We start from the raw sequence: 19,089 nt of genomic DNA, 5'->3' as shown, positions 1-19,089 counted from the left end.
TCACCTGGATGTCGCTATGCTTCTCACAGAGGGTCTACAAACAGAACGCAAAGGACCAGTTTGGAAAATTCACCCTTGTGGTGGACCGCCCAGAACTTATCTTGGCCAAGACAAACGCGGCTAACCTGAGCGACGTATGTATCGAAACACAAACTGAGCGAGTGACTTTTTACGGATACCGCCATCCTCACACATGTTCCTCCACCCACAGCTTAAGTACAAAGAGACTTTCAACTTAGAGAGGGGTCATTACATTGGCTCAGATGACACTCCTCAACTGGCCCACAGCAGGGAGCAGTCCAAGATCATCAGCGAGGTACAAATGATGCATTTATTTGTCTGATTTTTTTTTTTTTTTTTAATCAATCACCCGTTACGTAACAGTGTACATGTTTTACCTGATTTCAGAAACTCTACAAACTGCATTGGAACACATCCAAGGCTGCTGACTACCATCTGGACCATGAGTACATCCCACTTGTCAGTGGAAAGAAGAGCAGAGACATCAGTAGTGATGTGAGGACCCAACCAGTTGTCCTTTCTTCTGCTGCTTCTACTGGGACAGGTTTTAATTTGTATTATGTTTATTTTCTAGGTCAAGTACCATGATGCCCATGAGAAGACCAAAGGGCACTACCTGGCTGGAACCCTGGTGGATTTCCCTGAGGTGATGCGGCTTGGCGATCAGGAGAAGAACAAGGGAGTGGTGAGCAAACCTCAACAGAAGCATCATCAAGTCTTTTCTTGGTTCAAGCGGACTTAGAATCTCAGCAACACAACAATTGTAAGACCACCGCAATTTCATCTCCTCCAATATTTTGTTACAGAGGCTTTACCATCAGAACTACCACCAGACCAAGATGAAGACCCACATCCCGTCCGACGTCATCGCCAACAAGGTGGCCAGGCGTTCTCAAGACATGCTGAGCGACGTCATCTACCGGACATACCTCCACCAGTGGACCTGCCACCCCGATCAGGAAGACGTCATCCGAGCTCGCAAGACCAACGAGATTCTCAGCGATGCAAGTTTCTTCACCCTGACATTTTGTTTAGCTTCTACACTTATATTTTCCGGATCAAGAACAATCTCCTTTGTCATCAACGACTAGGTTTATTACAAAGATGATCTGACCTGGATGAAGGGTATCGGCTGCTACGTATGGGACACGCCAGAGATCCTTCGCGCCAAGAAGGCCTACGACATGCAAAGTGAAGTGCGTGACCTCAGGCAATCAAACATCACGTCAAAACCAGAAGAGAAATTCATCTTCCTCGCTTTGCCTTTCAGCTGAAATATAGAGACGAGGCCAAGAAGGAATTCAACAATTACTCCATCGTGACCGACACGCCCGCCTACGTGACTGCAGTGCTGGGCAACACCTGGGCCAGCGACGTAAGTGTGATTACGCTAAAATGCGAGCATTCATACTTGAACTGAAGTCCAACCTTTACCGACAGCTGAACTATCGGGAGAGTTACCATAAGGAGAAGCACCTGTACACCACCGTCCTGCACACCTACGACTACGCCAGATGCCACAACTTCAAGCACTTCTTCAGCAACGTAGGCGGAGACACCCCGGCAAAGTCAGAAATGGGTGACGTGATCATAATGAGTCATGTGGATTTTTCAGAAAATCTACACTGACGCCTGGGACAAATTCAAGGCCAAGGGCTACCAGATCCCCCACGACTCAACCGCCATGCAACATTTCAAAAACCAGAAGACCATGGTCAGCAGTGTAAGTATCGTGTTCGTCTTTCACTGCTCAAACTCAGGCCAAGATTTTGAGAGAAGCCTTACAATGAAGCATCTTATGATCTGATCTGCTTTTCAGGTGAAGTACAAGGAGGACTACGAGAAGTTCAAGTCCCTCTACAGTCTGCCCAAGTCTCTCGAGGATGATCCCGGCACCCTCCGCTGCATCAAGGCCGGAAGACTGGTCCTGGACGTAAGTTCATATTTGACACTGAAGTGCAGCTCAAGATTTGACATTACAAAAGAATCGTCCGTTCTTTGTAGCGTCTGTACAAAGAGGACTACGAGAAATCCAAGGCAAGGAACCACATCCCGCCAGACATGCTGGAGATCATGACGGCTCACAAAACCCAGACCAAAGTCAGCGAAATCGACTACCGCAAATATCTGCACGAGTGGACCTGCCTTCCCGATATGCAGACGTACGTCCAGGCCCGCAAAGTCAACGAGCAGCTGAGTGACGTGAGTAAAAAACAGAACATTCATAGAAATGTGAAATGTGCTTGATTATCAAATCGCTGTCTTCTGCAGATGTTCTACAAGGATGACCTGAACTGGCTGAAGGGCATCGGCTGCTATGCCTGGGATACCCCGGAAATCCTGCGTGTCAAGCGTGCAGGCGACCTTCAGAGCAGCGTTTGTTACCATTAATACCATTTTGCCACTTTTATCAGCTCTGAAATATCATTCCCTCCTTTCTTTTCCATTCCAGAACAAGTACAAAGCCAAAGGTGTGGAGGCCTTCAAGGACTACTCAGTGGTGATGGAAACCCCTCTTTACGAGACAGCCAAGCAGAACACCGTCAACCGGAGTGACGTAAGCCACTTCTTCCCACCCTGCTACGACATTCTGATAAATTTTCACCGCTTACCGCCTGCGTTGTCCTTCCCCAGCTCCACTATCGCTCCGAATATCAAACCAACATCAGGGGAACCAACACCGCTCCTGCCGTTACCGTGGAAGGGGAGAGGGCTCGCCTGGCCCACCACATTCAGAGTGATGTAAGATAACCTTGACTTTTTCTAACATAGTTCCGGAAGGGAGGAGGGCAGGATTGACTGTCAAATGTGTTGTGTCCTCTCAGAACTGGTACAAGGAGGCGAACAAGAACTACATGCCCATCGGATACACTCTGCCCCACGACATACCTCTCATCAAGCAGGCCAAGCACAACACCTTCATTAGTAGCATTGTAAGTGCCAATCTGAAAAAACATAGCGACACCCGCTCGAGCGTCTCTTATCGTTCGTCTAGGTGAAGTACAAGGAAGCCTACGAGATGACAAAGGCCAAGGGCTACACCATTCACCCGGAGGGCGTCAATTTCGTCAACTACAAGAAGGCCAACAAGATCTTCAATGAGGTGAGACGAGCCCCAGCGTGACTTGTAGCGCAATCTAACGTTGCTTTCTATCTCCCGTATAGCGCTTGTATCGTGAGAATTACCACAAGCATAAGGACAAGATCCACACCACCTACGACACCCCTGAAATCAAACAAGTCAAGATGAACCAGGATCATATCAGCGACGTACCGTGACTTTTTTTTTTTTATAGCAACTACTAAATGTTTCTTTTGAAAGCAACCTTATTTACATTTTGGTCTTTTTGTAGTTGTGGTACAAGGAGAAGTACAACAACTCTAAAGGCCAGCTGATCTCCATGCCCACTACGCCGGAGCTGATTCATTGCTTCAACGTCAATCATATCAGCAGCGAGGTACAAACAAACTTCAGTCTGATGCCAGTTAGGATATTTGCCAGAGCGCCGATTCAGTTGAAAATATACCGTAATGAATAAAATTACTTACTTAAGGCTTACCACTGTTTGGCATTTGACAACTGAAAGACAAATCTTTGACATCTTCAGCTGAAATACAAAGAGGATCTGAGCTGGCTGAGGGGCATCGGTTGTTTCCTGTACAACACCCCAGAGATGATCCGCATCCGCAAACTCAATAAGTACAGAGTATGTATCCTCTTATAGCGCATTTTTCTTGGCGAATAGTTGCCATCAATTGTCTATTTTTTTTTTTTTTAGATGGACTACCCAGTGGAGGCCAAGAAGAATCTGCCGAACTACAAGGTGGTCCTGGACACGCCAGAGTACAAGCGAGTGTCGGAGCTCAGGAGCCACTTGAGCATGGTGAGTCCAGATGACACGAAAATGTGAGGAAAGTCTGAGGTTGTCACAAGTACGAGGTAAAAGTGTATGTTTTAGCAGTTGGGCAACTTATTAAAAGTTGCTAGAAGTTTTCTAGCAAAGTAGCTAACGATGCTGCTAGCTGCCATTTGAGAAGAAATTTGTTAGGGTTGACTGTAAAAAAAAAAAAAAAAAAAGAAGCTCAACATGGGCATCATTTATTTTTGAAAGCAAGTGTGAAGTTTTAAGTTGGGACCCAAGTCGGGATTTTCTGCTTTCAGCTGACCTACAAAGCTAGCAGCAAACAAGAGATGGGCAAAGTCTCCACCACAGCCGACGCTGTGGAACTCAAGAGAGCCAAAGGGGCCCAAAAGCTGACCGATCACGTGAGTTTTGAAGTTTCCCCCATCCGTTTTTCATTTTGCAAGTCAGCAATGGATGATTAAACTTGTTATTTTTGCACTGCAGTACTTGTACACCAATGTGGCCGCGAAACAACGACCCAAGTACACCCTGGAAGTGGAAACCCCGCATATGGGCCACACCAGGAAGATGAAAGTCATGTCCAGCGATGTAAGTCCCTACCTACCGCTTTGCCTGTTTCCGCCCTCAGCTTCTGAAAAACGCCAACACTGAACACTCTCTTTCTCTTTTAGATCAAATACAAAGAACAATATGAGAGGCTGAAGCACAAGTACACCACCATTGGTGACACGCCCCTCCTGATCTGCACCAAGAAAGCCTACCTCCAATCCAGCGATGTGAGTTGAGCAAGTACCCGTTTGTAATATTTAATTCCCTCACCCAAATCAAATTAAACACAGTGATAAATTAGACATGATTACTTTCCACTAATGTTGATCGTGCTTCAATTTGTATTCTGAAGATGAAATTGTAATTTTTTTTTTGGTTTCTTCAGCTACGCTACAAAGAGACGTACGAGCAAACTAAAGGCCGCTACCACACCGTCAAGGACGCTCTGGACATCGTCTACCACCGCAGAGTCACAGACGACATCAGCAACGTCAGCCCCTCCTCGTGATCTTCATCGTAATGTTCACCAAAATGTCTTTTGTGATGTTAAATCACACCATTTGCGCTTCAGGTCAAATACAGAGAGAATTACCTTAGCTCAAGGGGAACGTGGAAGTCCATCCCGGATCGTCCCGAGTTCTTCTTCAACAGGCTTGTCAACGACCACGTCAGCACGGTGAGAGCCTCTCGAGATATTTCCGATGAAACGGAATGGACGATCCTGGCAGCAAACTGTGGCGCGATGGGATTTTAGGTCAAATACAAGGAGGACCTGGACTGGTTGAGGGGAATCGGCTGCTTTGTGTGGGACACGCCCGAGCTGTTGCGGGCTGAGAAGAACAAGACCTTGTACAGTGAGGTGAGTTGTTTGAACTTCTTACCTTACAGCTCCTCAAGTGATACCTGAAAGAATTCATTGTTCATAATAACCTTGAGTTCTTTCTACTTGTTGTCCAGATACAATACAAGGACTCCTTCAAGAAGATCAGAGGAGATTTCACGTACACCTCGGACTCGCCGTTCTTCCACACGGCCAGGCACGCCACCAGCCTCGTCAATGAGGTAAGTCGTCTCTTTTCAGTGAGCTTAGGCTAGGCTTTCTGGTTCCTCTACCCAATGTAACTGGACCTTCATCTCGAAGGTCAAAGTCAAAGTCAGCTTTGGTATGATTGTATCCGATGTTTTTAAAAGCGATCTTTCAAACCTCGTTTGGTTTCCCGGACACTTGTCTTTAACTTCCTTCTGACGTTCTGAGCAGCGGGCCTACAAAAATACTTACGAGACATCCAAGAATCAGTTCACCATAAGCACAGATGATCCTAGTTTCCAGCTGGCCAAGGAGTGCAAGAACATGAGCCAGGTAATGGTCTTGGACCATTGAGACCAGCCTGCATCGTCCACTACCAAAAAACCTCCAGAGGGCATGAGGTCGTCCGCAGACCTGCTGGTGGTTGTTCCCGCATGGATCTGACGGTCCACGTTTTTGTCCGTAACGGGTCTTGAGTCGTTCTTACAAACTTACTTGTATTCCCAGATCAGGTTCAAGCTCACTCGTGAGATTCTGACCCCTCCCTCGGTGTCACTACCACCTGGATGTGTTTTGTAACTGTTGCATGATGTGTGTTTACTGACAGAAAAAGTACAAATACAAAGCAAAGGAACTCCACAAGAGCGGCTGCAATGAACTTCACCGACCAGACATCCTCCTTGCCCTTGACCAGTCTTATATGGGCAGTAAGGTAAACCGCTAGCTACTTAGCGAGTAGCTGCGCCATGAACCGCTCATTCCTGTCCATCCAACGGACGGAATCTCAAGCTCATTCATTCCTGCTTCTTCATCACGTTGTGTAGAGCATCACATGCTAATCTTACCATCTACCATTCATCTTCATGCCGTGCTTCTGATATGTAGTTACAGCCAGAGGTGGGAAGAAGTCTCATAGGTGCAAGTCGTAAGTCAATCTTGTCGAGCAAGGCTTCCATCAGATCATCTGATCTTGCTCAGTCACAACATAAAGTTGCAGACCTAAACTCTGACTCCAGTCAAATCATGTGACATGGGTCCCCCCACCTCTGGTTCCAGCAGCTTCTCAGCCTTCCTTAGAAAAAACATGGGAAGAATCTGAAGACATTGCAAGCGGTCATCAATGTTAAATCACCCCCCCCACTGTTTTCATGCATGTTTTTTAAAAAGCACGATGCTAACGAGTACGACGTTTGCTATCATTACTAGATGTAACGCCATTTTTTGTCTCAAGCACCGTTTGTCTTGTCTTTGCACGTTTCACGCTTGACTGCTGGTTAATGTGCTCCACTGTGGTGACTTGTTCCATCTTGCGCTTCTTCAGTGGCGTTACAGGGAACAATACGAGCGTGTCAAGGACAGGTTCACCTCCATCCTGGATACACCAGAGTATGAAACTAGCCAACGCGGCAAGAAGATTGGCGACGTGAGTTCTACTTATGGGTACTCGGCATTTTATTGTTTCTGAAATGTTTCCGCCTGCTTCTCCGCAGATCGTTTACAAGATGGAGTACAATAAGAACAAGGCCAAGGGCTACACGCTACCTTACGACACGCCGCACCAAAACCTCATGAAGAAAGTCAAGGATATGACCAGCATTGTAGGTGGCCCTGAGGGCTTCAAAAAAGAAAGAAATGTCAGAAATAAAACGCTGCCGTTTGTTTACAGATGAAGTACAAAGAGCTCTACGAGAGGAACAAGGCCCATATCAATATCAACCATGAAGCTCACTCCATCCGAGGCGCTAAGGAGGCTTACAGGAACATCACCAATGTGAGTGCTCGTTCCAGGGATGGATCAACCTTTTGGCTCCACAACTGTATCAAATCCAGCAAAGAAGAAACTGATCTTTTTTTTTTCTGTTCTAGTTGGATTACAAGAAGAAATATGAAGCCAACAAGTTCAGGTGGATGTGGACCCCGGAGAGGCCAGACTTTGTCAATGCCGCCAAGAATTCAGTGCAGCAGAGCGACGTGAGTTTTGATTTTCCAACATATTCTGGAACCCTCGGCCTACGCCACGAAGCTAACCCGACTACTTTTTAACAGTACGAGTACAAGTACGACAAGGAGATGTTGAAGGGCTGCGTCATACCCGTGGTGGACGACAAGCTTACCGTCCTGGCACAGAAGAACACGCAAATCACCAGTGAGGTGAGGGACGTCCATCAAACTGTCACAATCTTCAAAGGTGGCCTGCAGAAGATCCAATCCTGTTTTGGAAATCCAAGTCTTCAGTTTCAAGTGAACTTCTTCTGCAGCACTTCAATTGGAGGACATTTTCTTTTTTGCAGCTCAAATACAAAATGAAGTATGAGAAGGCAAGGGGCCACTACCTGCCCGTGGCGGACACACCCCAGATCCTCCACTCCCAGGCGGTGCGCAACCTGTCGTCCGTGGTAAGTCCCTCGCCCCCCACCCCCTCAGCTGGCGGATGGTCCAGTCCTTCACACCTGGTTTTCCACAGAGCAAGTACAAGGCGGCCAGCAAAAAGCTAATGCAGTCCGGTTCCTTCACCATCATGCCGCAAACCCGCGAAACCACCCACAGCAAGCAGATCAACCAACTCGTCAGCAAGGTTATCATCTTTCTTTCTGGTTTTCTCGTTGCCTCGCAAAGCCTCAGCTCAACTTCTGTTTTACAGAACGTGTACAAAGCCAAGTTTGAGAAGGAGAAAGGCAAGTCCATATACAACAACATGTGCGTACCGCCCGACATCCAGCACGCCATGGACGTCGCCAAGAAACAGAGCAATGTGAGTCGGTCCCAGAGAAAAATAAAAAAAATTAGATTTGCTTTGTGGCTCTTAAGAGTGGTCCACTGACTTGCTCTCTCGGGACAACTGTTGCTGTTTTAGCTGGACTACAAGAAGACCGCCAAAGCCAACCTTCACTACACCAAAGCTGTGGCGGATCGACCAGACATCAAGAAGGCCACACAGACCGCCAAACTCGTCAGCGATGTAATGGGCCAAAATTGATCTTTTTCATTTTCTTTTATTTGAATGAAATTGGTATAAATATTGTGTTTCATTTTCAAATGGAATAATATTTTATGTTTTAATCCATTTAACAGAAAAGGAGAGGTACTATTGTGGGCAGAGATTGCATTTTTATTAAATATTACTTTTTAAGATCACCCATAGAAAAATATAACAATTGTAATATTTAATTTCACTGGAAAAAAACGTTTTCTTTTTAAATAATTATATTTTAATTGGTTGACTTTTTTTAAACCCAGATGTATATAATGATTTTATTTGACATCTTGAATGCTTCAATGTCTCATCAGATCGGCTACCGCAACAAGGCCCGTGAAGAGGCCAGCCGCGGAGGTTCTCTCACCTACCGGCCAGACATCAAGCTGGCCACAGACGTCTGCAAGCTCAACAGCCAGGTAGGAAGAACCCAAACTGACAGAGGGCCTGCTCGGCCACAGGCTTCAGTCCTTCACCGTTCGGCCAGCCAAATATTTTACTCCTACGTCTTTCAATCCAACTCTGGAAGCTTGTGTCCTTCTCCATCCACGCTTCACTGTCATTGTATCCATCAGAGCAGATGTTCATGTTGTCTCCACCCTCCATGTTGTCTTCCTGTTTCTCCATCATCCTTGTCGTCTCATACCGCAAACCATCCGACTACGCTCCGACTTATGCCAAGCCTTCCCCCCACGGGATGGCCTCCTACGACACCCCGCAGATGCGCCACATTAAGAAAATGAGTGTGTTGACCAGCGATGTAAGGAGGTTAACGCCACGCTAGCTGCTAACGCCACTAACGTGTGTCAAAGATCAACAGCGGACGAATACGAAAGGAGAATCAAATCTTTAATCACAATTTATTGGAAAATCGTTTCCTCCAGAGACGTGTCCAATAAAGACCATAACGGACTGCGTGTTTACTTGATGGTACCATATTTGGCTTCCATATATATGCAGCATTTCTTATATATGAGATTCATTTGTGTTCATGTTTAGTCCTCAACGTCAAAGAATGTGACTTTATTGGCCATAATGTTGACATTTGTTTTTTTGTTTTGACCGCCCCCACTAGCTGAAGTACAAGGAGAAGTTTGACAAGGAAATGAAGGGAATGAGACCAAAGTATGACCTGAAGGAGAGTACGGTCTACAAGACCTACAAGGACGCCCACACGCTGGCTAGCGAGGTCGGCGTCGCCGTGGCAACGACATTCCGAGATGGGGGAGTCTTTCGGTGGTGGGAAACCGTGTGGCTTTTTGTTGCAGGTGAAGTACAAAAGCGACCTGAAGAAGCTCCACAAGCCTGTGACCGACATGGCCGAGTCTCTGTCCATGCAGCACGGCCTGAGCACCAGCAGGCTGTCCAGTGACGTAAGACATGGCTAACCCATTAGATCGCGCTCTCGGGAAGCTCTCGATAGCACCTCCATCCATCCATGCTTTTAAGTCTATGACTTCATCTGGTAGTGATCCATATTCCTCTCATCCTCCACCTCGCTTTTTTTTAACCTGCATTTTTAAAAATCAAAATCTAACTCAGAACATCCGATTATTTTTTAACCAGCATTTTTACCCATCTAATTAACAGAAAAAAATAATATTAATTTATTTAGTAATATTTTTGGCAGGAATGTAGTTTAACTCAAACCATGTAATTTTTTATTTTTTTTTTAATCCATTTTAACTGGTGTGAGCACTTTCATTTGACACCACTAAGAACTCGCTCACGCTTCGACCAAACGGTCCATAGTTGTAGAATTCCTGTTCTTGCTGCTTTTTGACCGGGCGTTGCGTCATAGTACTGCTACAAGAGGAAGTTTGAGAAGAGTAGGGGTCACTACCACGTGATTCCCGACACACTCGAGCAGCTCCATCACAAGGAGGCTTCGGAACTGCAGAGCATCGTAAGTCCTACCAAGTGGAAAAACAAGCAAAAAAAAACCTCAGATGGTCAAAATATTTGTACTCGGTGACTTCCTCCCAATGTCACATAATGTTTGCTTCTCCAAGCCAAGTGATAGAAATATCGGTGTGAGCAGGTGAAGTACAAGGAGAAGTACGAGAAGGAGAGGGGCAAGGCCATGCTGGACTTTGAGACGCCAACATACGTGACGGCCAAGGAGGCACAGCACATGCAAAGCCAGGTAAGTGTGTGAACGTGGTCTCAGTTTAATGTTTGAAAGTCTTTTATGTCATCTGTCTTTGTATTCCACAGTCTGAAGACATTTATGAATTTAAATCTAATTCACATAAACATTTTAGTTCTAGCTTTGTTTTTTATTTTGTAATTTAATCAGTCTATTATTCTTTAATTGTCAGAAAAACTGGCAGTGCCGTACCAGTTAATTTGACCAAACACGACATTAGATTTTCCCGTAATCGGATGGTACCCGCACACACACACGCACAAGCGCGGCAGCCCGTCTGTGTGTGACGTGTGTATGTGTGTTCCTGTCTTATGTTTGCGGCCACTAGAAAGACTATAGGAAGGATTTTGAGGAGACCATGAGGGGCAAGAACCTCTCGGGCATGGAAGTCACGCCCGCCATGATACATGTCAGACATGCCACCAAAATAGCCAGTGAGGTAACCAAAGGACCCCCCCCCATGACCCTCGACCCTTCCCTTCCCCTGTAATCGTACTAGCTCATGACCACACCCCTCACCCCGTCTTTCCTCTCATCACCATTTTGTGAATGAACCCACATTCTTCACACTAAACACCAAATGCTAATGACTTAGCACTAAAGATGTTTCCTTGCTTGGGTCATTTCAACGTAAAGATATTTGAAGTGGCAGCGCCGTGCTGTCAAATGTTTTGGTTGGTGTGTCCGTGTCGGTTCCACTTGCATGTGACATCACATCCCGTGTTCCACAATCTCCACCTCAACCACTTTCACTTTGCAGCTGCATGCTCCGTGGATTTATATGTTGAAGTGAAAGTTGTCTTTTCCATTGCTGTCTGATCCATTGTTGCTTTTCAGGAATCTTGCCAAAGTCACCGGTGTCCCCCTTCCACCGGGCGAAGGAGGGGGTGGGGGGATACCTGCTGACTTTGAGCTGGACTTGTCTTTTTTTTTTGCCTGGCCTGCCTTCTGCAGTCTCTCTGTTCTTCTTCCATCCTGTAGAAAGAGTACAGGAGGGATCTAGAGGAGGGCGTGAAGGGTAAAGGGCTAACTGTACTGGAGGAAACTCCCGAGCTTTTACGAGCAAGGAATGCCACTCATATCCTGTGCGAGGTACGACCCGAGTGACTGACCGCCCGGCCGGCCGGCGTCTTAACAACGCTTTGACTGCAGCACTAAAAATAAGAGGCAAACTCCTGCTCGATGACATCACTAACATTTGAGCCATCCTCTTCGTCTTCCCTTATCTTCTCTGTAGTCCACGCTTTTGAAAGTTCAGCTTGAGAGATAAGTTCTGCTTTCGCGGCCCCCCACGCTCAGTGCGTCGAGAAACTCTCTGGCTAGCTTTGAGCAAGGCACATTTGTTGTTCTTTGCAGAAAGAATACAAGAAGTCGCTGGAGCAAGAGATCAAGGGCAAGGGATTGCTGGCCTTGGCCACCGACACCCCGGACTTCATGCGGGCCAGGAACGCCACCGACATCCTCAGTCAGGTCAGTCAATCGAGATGAACACGGACGGATTCATGCAAATGGTTGCTTCAACTTCAACTTTTGCATCCGTCAGATCAAGTACAAGCACACGGCCGAGATGGACCGAGCCAGCTACACCACCGTCATCGACACTCCGGACATCATCCACGCTCAGCAGATGAAGAACATCGTCAGCCAGGTGGGATTGTCCGCCAGTTCCCGGTCTCAGGTCGCTGTTCCAACTCTGAATGCGGCTGTCCCTACAGATCAAGTACAAAGAGGAGGCGGAGAAGACCATGTCCCACTACGTCCCAGTTCTGGACACCCCTGAGATGCAGAGAGTCCGTGAGAACCAGAAGAACTTCAGCACTGTAAGTACAACAGTGGTTTGTGGTCGTGGTTCTCAACATGTGGGGCGGGGGACCCTCGAGGGTCTGCGAGCTATGGCCGCGTTTTCTATCTAATCTATATAAATACTTGTTATTTATATGAGACGTACGAATGTTAAGTCTTTTCTTTTTTTCTTTTAATTGTGTGTTTTCTTCCCGTAGCTTCAGTACCAGACTGACCTAAAACACATCATAAAGGGCAAAGGGTCTGCTGTAATCACCCCTGAAATTCTTCGCGTTAAAGAAAATACAAAGAATTTCAGCTTGGTATCTACTCCACGATATATCATTTAACACCGACTCTTAACACCTTTTTTCTTCTTCGTTCATCATCTTTAACCAGACCTTAATCCGTCATCCGTCCATGTCTTTTTCTTTTTTCAAAAATAATGACATCATTGTGTTAGCCATGCAACGCCGCTAACCCCTTAGCTATTCTTGACGTGTGGTGATGGTGTTTATACGGTGGTACCTCGACTTACAAGTTTCGTTTGTCCAAGCTTGGAACTCAAATTTTTTGTTTCTCTTTGAAATGAGCTAAAAAGAAATTTAGACTCTCCAGATGCCAAAAAAAAGCTAGAAATGAAACTAAGACTGAATAATATTGAAGAAACATGTATGAGAATATAAATTTAAAATGCTCATAACTGAAATTTTGCAACACAAGGCTAAAAAAAGAAAAATCCACCAAGCGACAGCTCTTAACTTGAAAAATCCGTAAGTCAAGGGACCTCTGCACATGTATTTGTTGTTGTTTACAGAATGCAACTGTAAGGTAAGTCCTACAAAACTCGCAACACATGCTTGGAGCTGTCAAATCTGCTGTTGTATTCTGCTCCAAACAAAAGGAGCAGCCCATTTATTGCTGCTTCTTTGGCTTCTCATCCATCCACTCAAAAAGATTCAGTACAAAGAGGATGTGGGAGGCGGAACGGCTTTGTCCGAAACCCCGGAGATGGAGAGAGTTAAACAAAACCAGAAGAACATTAGCACGGTATTCCACCTCCAGTTCTCCTTCGAGCCATCCCTCCATATTTCCCTCCAAATAAACAACGTTATGATTCCCTTGACTTTCATCTTAATCCAGAACCCCCTAAACTCGGGATTTCCTAAACTTGGTTTTCTTCCATTAACTGTTTGGTAATTGGTCCCTGGAATTCCCTTAATTGGTTCCTGGAACCGCATCCTGTCCCCCATTCCCCAAATACTTTGGTTAACTTGTGGAAACCAGTTCTTAGCTCGGGTTCTAAGAGGACTTTCTTGAAGATCTAAGGTCTAAGACTTTGGTGGTTTAAACTATAATGGGACATTGAGAGCAGATACTAGATGAGTGTGCCGTTGGATCCTGGTCGGAGAGGATTTCTGGATGAAATGATTCCAAACTGGTTCACACAAGTCAATCGCCTCCAAGACTTTCCCTTGTGGTAACGATTAATCCAATCTAAACCCGGAATAATCAACTCCCAAAACAATCTGCAGTTGCCAGTGTTGAAATGATCCATAATGTTGTGAGTGACATCTTGGTGAGGGTTCTCTTTGACTTTTGTACCTGTGACATTTTTGCAACGGGCAGATACAGTACAAGGATTCTCTGAGTCAAGGTACAGCCATACCAGATCTTCCCGAGGTGAAGCGGGTCCGAGAAACCCAGAAGAATATCAGCTCGGTAGAGGATCCCGTCTTATGACCCCCTCCCCTTTCCCTGCCGTCCAATCATCACGATCCCTCGCAAACCTTTTACCTTCCCAACTCAGAAGTTCACTACTTCACATCTTCCATTCTAACTATGATTCTTGTCTCATCACTCTCTTCTCTTAACTGCTGTTTGACTTTGTTTGGAATGGACTTAACATTTGCTGATATTGAGTGGCCACACTGGCCCAAATCTCAGTATCAGTCCTTCTGAAGTCTTAACTACTTTGAGTTGATGTTTTATCTCGTCCTAAGTTTCGTGTCGTCCTAAGATGTAATACCAAGAAGATGAAGCCTACCAGAGATTGGGTCTTGCGCCAATATTTTTGTCCATGTTTCACAGTTTTCCTTCCATAACAATTTAAGTCATGTTTTCCCGATCCATCAGATCTAAACATGAAATCATCAACCTGACAAATTCCAGCTTCCTGTATTGAAGTTGATACTAATTCAGCGAGTGAATGGTTGGCCATGTTTGTGAGGTCTGTCTTTGACTTTGTGTAACATTTTGCAATGGGCAGATACAGTACAAGGATTCTCTGAGTCAAGGCACGGCCATACCAGACCTCCCTGAGGTGAAGCGGGTCCGAGAAACCCAGAAGAATATCAGCTCGGTAGAGGATTCCTTCTTATGACCCCCCCTCCCCTTCCCTGCCGTCCAATCATCACAATCCCTCGCAATCCTCTTACTTTCCCAACTCAGAAGTCCAATACTTCACATCTTTCATCTTAACTGCGACTCTTGTTTATCACTTCCTTCTCTTGACTGCTGTTTGACTTTGTTTGGAACGGACTTAACATTTGCTGGGATTGTGTGGCAACACTGGCCCAAATCTCAGCATCAGTCCTTCTGAAGTCTTAACTACTTCTAATACCAAGAAGATGGAGCCTACCAGAGATTGGGTCTTACGCTCTTTATGGACCCAATATTTTTGTCCAAGTTTCACAGTTTTGGTTTTTTTTTGTGTGCATAAGATAACAACTTAAATCATGTTTTCCCCGATCCATCAGATCTAAACATGAAATCACCAACCTGACCAATTCCAGCTTCCTGTATTGAAGTTGATACTAATTTAGCGAGTGAATGGTTGGACTTGTTTGTGAGGTCTGTCTTTGACTTTGTGTAACATTTTGCAACGGGCAGATTCAGTACAAGGATTCTCTGAGTCAAGCCACGGCCATACCAGACCTCCCCGAGGTGAAGCGGGTCCGAGAAACCCAGAAGAATATCAGCTCGGTAGAGGAAAGCTCTTTTTCCGTCCCCCTCCTCTTCCTTCCTTCCTTCACCCCCTACAATCTTCTGACCTTTCCCAACTCAAAAGTGCAGCACTTCACATCTTCCATCCTAACTCAAAGTCTCCCTTGACTGATGTTGTCTGTTATTTGCATCTGTCTTCTCCAAAATATAACCCCTTCCATAATTTTCTCAAATAATCCGCCTGCTTGAAGTCTTTCAGCAAGATCCCGACCGATACTGTAAATAAAAGAACTGGTCATCATAGATGGGATGACGTGTAAAACTGATATCACGGGCTAATCTTTTTTTAACTCGCTAACGTTCCAGTCAGAAACTTCGACAAGTTTAAATCTTTAAGAGTAGCACCGATGACCAAGGCGGGTTTGTACCCTGAAATCCCGGTGTCGGTCGGGCTCTAACCCTTGTAGACTACCTTGAGTCTCACCATCACGTTTGACTTTTTTGTCTCGTTCCAAAGCTGCAATACAAGGAAGACGTGGGACGAGGCACATCTGTGTCGGAGACGCCAGAGATGGAGCGCGTTAGACGCAATCAGCAAAATATTAGCACGGTACCCGGGAAAGCGTGAACCCTGACCTCCCCTCCCCTGGCTCATTTCACTCCTCTTAAAAACCATCGTAACAACTCTCTCTCCAGTCTGACTTAAAGTGTTACCTGACATGATAACCCCAGTGGGCTAACACGTGTCTTCATTTCACAGGATGTAAAAAAAAAAAAAAAAAAGCTTAACGTCTTATTGGTGCTGTGCTTTGCTATCTTTTCTAGAAATGTATTTTCTTGCTTGCTCTTTATCTTCTTGGGTATATTAAATGCAGAGACTCCTTAAGGGGTGATTTATTTTTTTATTTTTTTATTTGTTCTCTTTTTTTTGGCTGTGATTGTTGTCTTTTTCATAACCTTGTTTGTCTTTTGGACTGATTCCTCTTCTCTACCTTCTTGGACTAGATCAAATACAGGGACTCCCTGGATCGCGGCACGGCCATTCCGGACCTGCCAGAAGTGAAGCGGGTCAAACAGACCCAGAGGCACATCAGCTCGGTAGTGGAACCCTCCCCTCTCAAAAGCGTGTTTGCTCCTAACAAGAGTGGACATTAGCGCCAGTTAGCTTCACCTGCCAATCTAATCACACCCTTGCTTTAACTCCCTGAACCGTATTCACCTCTTGAACCCGCTAATCCATAAAAGGGGTGAGCAAGAGCTATAGATATTTAAATATAGGTTGAATATGGGCAATAGTTTGCTCACCCCTGCTCTATAGAATCAGTTTCTCAAGCTTTCTGCTGTTTGGTGAACCCTCCAAATGATCTGGAAGCTTCTCTGTTGTCTTGTGATGGTGCTGTTTTTTTTCTGTCTGACCACCATCCCCCTTTTGCCACATTTCAGGTGTTGTATAAGGACAGCTCGGCCAAGGGAACCCCCGTGGTGTTCACACCGGAGATGGAGCGAGTCAAACGGAACCAAGAGAACATTAGCTCGGTACTTTTGAGAATCACAGCCGACTTCCGTGTTCTTCTTCTTCTCTGTTCGCAACTCTAACCCCTTTGTCTAACAAACGTCGTCCTGGGTCAAATCCAGGCCCAGTGTGTAGGATTTGGTTCTTTGTTGTCAATTGCAGCGAACCCACACTTGTTTGTCAAGTTTTCGGACGAACATAACTAAAACTAATGTCCTGCAGCTGAACTTTCTGGGCTGCCCCTCTAACTATATTCATTCTTTCGTCTTATATCCCCCCTAACATCTCTGGTCGCTCTTGTCTGTCAGCGTGTCCTGTCGCTATCCACTATGCTAGTGGCTACGCTAAAAGTTGGCGTCGAAATTGGCCTCACCGGGTGTCCCTGCTTTTTTTCCTGACAGGTGCTGTATTCCGACAGCTTCCGCAAGCAGGTCCAGGGCAAGGCCGCCTTCGTTCTGGACACCCCGGAGATGAGACGTGTCAGGGAAACCCAGCGCATCATATCTGGAGTAAGCCAGTCCAGATATTGGCAACTAAGTCTTGGCACCTAAGTCTGACTGGAGTCGTGACTTGAGAACCTTATCTGAACCTTATCTGCGCTTCAGGTGCGCTACCACGAGGCCTTTGAGAAGACCAAGGGCAGCTTCACGCCTACCACCACCGACCTGATAACGGAGCGTGTGAAGAAGAACACCCAGGACTTTAGCGACATCACCTACCGTGGCATCCAGAGGCGCGTGGTCGAGATGGAAAGGAGGCGTGCCGTCGAGCACGACCAGGAGACCACCACCGGTAAGAATTGCTGGACACTTAGGCCAGCTTGACAGTACAGTTTAATTTGTTCTGTCACTAACATCAAATCAATTTCATAATTAATGCTTTCCAACCGGTTCCTCTGAAGTCGTCCCCTGATTTAGCTACCTTTCACCTCTTCAGATCTGCGAGTGTGGCGTACCAATCCTGGCTCCGTGTTTGACTATGATCCGGCTGAGGACAATATCCAGTCCAGGAGTCTGCACCTGATGTCTGGTAAGTTGTGGAATGGAGAACCTTCCTGATGATAAAAGCATTTTCTGACCAGATACCTTTTTCAACGACTGGAATGAACCTCTTCAGTGTTTCTAATTCTCCCGTTCCACCTTAGTCCAAGCCCAGCGCCGCAGTAAGGAGCACTCCCGCTCCACCAGCGCCCTGAGCGCCATGAGCGGCGGCGTGGCTGACGAGAAATCCGAGATTTCCCACGACCCAGAGCATCACTTGTCCCTCTACAGCAACGGATATGTCACCACCTCTGGATACGTCACCACTTCTATGGGTGAAGCTTAAATGAAAGACGGTTTGCCTGGTGATTCATGAACGTGACTTGATGTTGTTTCCTTGCAGGTTACCAACAAGCCAAGACCGTGGAACTGCAGCAGAGATCTTCATCCGTGGCTACCCAGCAGACCACCGTCTCTTCCATCCCCTCACACCCCTCTACCACCGGGGTACCTAACACTTCAGTTCGCCTTTACGTCCTCTGAAAGCCCAATTATGGTCTCTAACACTTTCACCCGGTTGCAGAAAACGGTGCGCGCCATGTACGACTACCTGGCGGCCGACAGCGATGAGGTTTCCTTCAAGGACGGCGACGTCATCGTCAACGTGCAGTCCATCGACGAGGGCTGGATGTACGGTACCGTGCAGCGCTCCGGCAAGACCGGTATGCTGCCTGCCAACTACGTGGAGGCCGTTTAAACAGAAAAACGCGTGTGGGGAAAAATGTGTGTTTGTGGAGTTTGTCACCCGTTTGTCAGTTTGTGTTGCCTGTGAATCCCAAAATTCGATCGGACTCGTTTGGAGATGACCTTCCTTCTCTCTCCCGTACAACCCGAACTATTACTGTGTATAAATCAAAAACGAACAAATAATATATATTGTCGGTGTTGTACGGAGTGAAACAATCGGCTAAGACTACTTCCTATACATTTAACGATGTCATGCACCTAAAGAAGTCCACGATCAAAGCACTCTTGAGTTGTAAGAGAAAATACTCCAGTGTTTCCCTCCATTAACTGACCACTAACTAGCCCACTAACTAGTACACTAAGTACTACTAGAAAAGTACAAGTACTAGTTCAGTGTGTGTTTTGTTTTTGATGGCAAAGTGTAATCCTTCACCAGTAGCTATTAAAACCAAGTTCCTGCAGTACTCACCCTGTCTTGGTTCCTTTTCATTCCAGGATCATTTTTGAAGATAAAAAAATATATTTCTCGAGAATA

The 19,089-nt window shown here is 46.0% G+C and overlaps 1 protein-coding gene across 2 annotated transcripts in view; it reads left to right on the top strand.

Moving 5' to 3' along the window:
* The window catches only part of neb (nebulin), a 42,346-nt gene extending 23,328 nt beyond the window's left edge, over positions 1-19,018 (top strand). Inside the window, exons 81-141 of one of the 2 annotated variants that reach the window (XM_088383587.1) lie at positions 30-134; positions 212-316; positions 409-516; positions 596-706; positions 828-1,025; positions 1,113-1,217; positions 1,292-1,396; positions 1,462-1,566; positions 1,637-1,744; positions 1,841-1,954; positions 2,026-2,223; positions 2,293-2,397; positions 2,474-2,578; positions 2,656-2,763; positions 2,847-2,954; positions 3,017-3,124; positions 3,187-3,291; positions 3,375-3,479; positions 3,630-3,728; positions 3,801-3,905; positions 4,184-4,288; positions 4,371-4,475; positions 4,559-4,663; positions 4,822-4,926; positions 5,008-5,112; positions 5,191-5,295; positions 5,394-5,498; positions 6,071-6,175; positions 6,785-6,886; positions 6,954-7,061; positions 7,130-7,234; positions 7,330-7,434; positions 7,510-7,614; positions 7,755-7,859; positions 7,928-8,038; positions 8,105-8,215; positions 8,318-8,422; positions 8,752-8,856; positions 9,513-9,626; positions 9,706-9,810; positions 10,239-10,343; positions 10,479-10,583; positions 10,915-11,025; positions 11,568-11,678; positions 11,943-12,056; positions 12,130-12,234; positions 12,302-12,406; positions 12,587-12,691; positions 13,326-13,418; positions 13,998-14,090; positions 14,638-14,730; positions 15,261-15,353; positions 15,832-15,924; positions 16,320-16,412; positions 16,758-16,850; positions 17,229-17,336; positions 17,433-17,619; positions 17,764-17,856; positions 17,972-18,142; positions 18,211-18,314; positions 18,391-19,018. In XM_088383587.1, the coding sequence (XP_088239713.1) occupies positions 30-134; positions 212-316; positions 409-516; positions 596-706; positions 828-1,025; positions 1,113-1,217; positions 1,292-1,396; positions 1,462-1,566; positions 1,637-1,744; positions 1,841-1,954; positions 2,026-2,223; positions 2,293-2,397; positions 2,474-2,578; positions 2,656-2,763; positions 2,847-2,954; positions 3,017-3,124; positions 3,187-3,291; positions 3,375-3,479; positions 3,630-3,728; positions 3,801-3,905; positions 4,184-4,288; positions 4,371-4,475; positions 4,559-4,663; positions 4,822-4,926; positions 5,008-5,112; positions 5,191-5,295; positions 5,394-5,498; positions 6,071-6,175; positions 6,785-6,886; positions 6,954-7,061; positions 7,130-7,234; positions 7,330-7,434; positions 7,510-7,614; positions 7,755-7,859; positions 7,928-8,038; positions 8,105-8,215; positions 8,318-8,422; positions 8,752-8,856; positions 9,513-9,626; positions 9,706-9,810; positions 10,239-10,343; positions 10,479-10,583; positions 10,915-11,025; positions 11,568-11,678; positions 11,943-12,056; positions 12,130-12,234; positions 12,302-12,406; positions 12,587-12,691; positions 13,326-13,418; positions 13,998-14,090; positions 14,638-14,730; positions 15,261-15,353; positions 15,832-15,924; positions 16,320-16,412; positions 16,758-16,850; positions 17,229-17,336; positions 17,433-17,619; positions 17,764-17,856; positions 17,972-18,142; positions 18,211-18,314; positions 18,391-18,564 (6,780 nt within the window). In that variant the 3' untranslated portion in view covers positions 18,565-19,018. The remainder of the gene's footprint in view (positions 1-29; positions 135-211; positions 317-408; positions 517-595; positions 707-827; positions 1,026-1,112; positions 1,218-1,291; positions 1,397-1,461; positions 1,567-1,636; positions 1,745-1,840; positions 1,955-2,025; positions 2,224-2,292; positions 2,398-2,473; positions 2,579-2,655; positions 2,764-2,846; positions 2,955-3,016; positions 3,125-3,186; positions 3,292-3,374; positions 3,480-3,629; positions 3,729-3,800; positions 3,906-4,183; positions 4,289-4,370; positions 4,476-4,558; positions 4,664-4,821; positions 4,927-5,007; positions 5,113-5,190; positions 5,296-5,393; positions 5,499-6,070; positions 6,176-6,784; positions 6,887-6,953; positions 7,062-7,129; positions 7,235-7,329; positions 7,435-7,509; positions 7,615-7,754; positions 7,860-7,927; positions 8,039-8,104; positions 8,216-8,317; positions 8,423-8,751; positions 8,857-9,512; positions 9,627-9,705; positions 9,811-10,238; positions 10,344-10,478; positions 10,584-10,914; positions 11,026-11,567; positions 11,679-11,942; positions 12,057-12,129; positions 12,235-12,301; positions 12,407-12,586; positions 12,692-13,325; positions 13,419-13,997; positions 14,091-14,637; positions 14,731-15,260; positions 15,354-15,831; positions 15,925-16,319; positions 16,413-16,757; positions 16,851-17,228; positions 17,337-17,432; positions 17,620-17,763; positions 17,857-17,971; positions 18,143-18,210; positions 18,315-18,390) is intronic. The other variant, XM_088383588.1, reaches the window with a different exon arrangement.
* The last annotated feature ends 71 nt before the right edge of the window (positions 19,019-19,089 follow it).

This window comes from Syngnathus floridae, chromosome 8 (genome assembly GCF_059516105.1).
Source record: "Syngnathus floridae isolate MCC-2025c chromosome 8, RoL_Sflo_1.0, whole genome shotgun sequence".
Taxonomy (NCBI): Eukaryota; Metazoa; Chordata; class Actinopteri; order Syngnathiformes; family Syngnathidae; genus Syngnathus; species Syngnathus floridae.
This window is presented reverse-complemented; position numbering and strand designations above follow the sequence as displayed.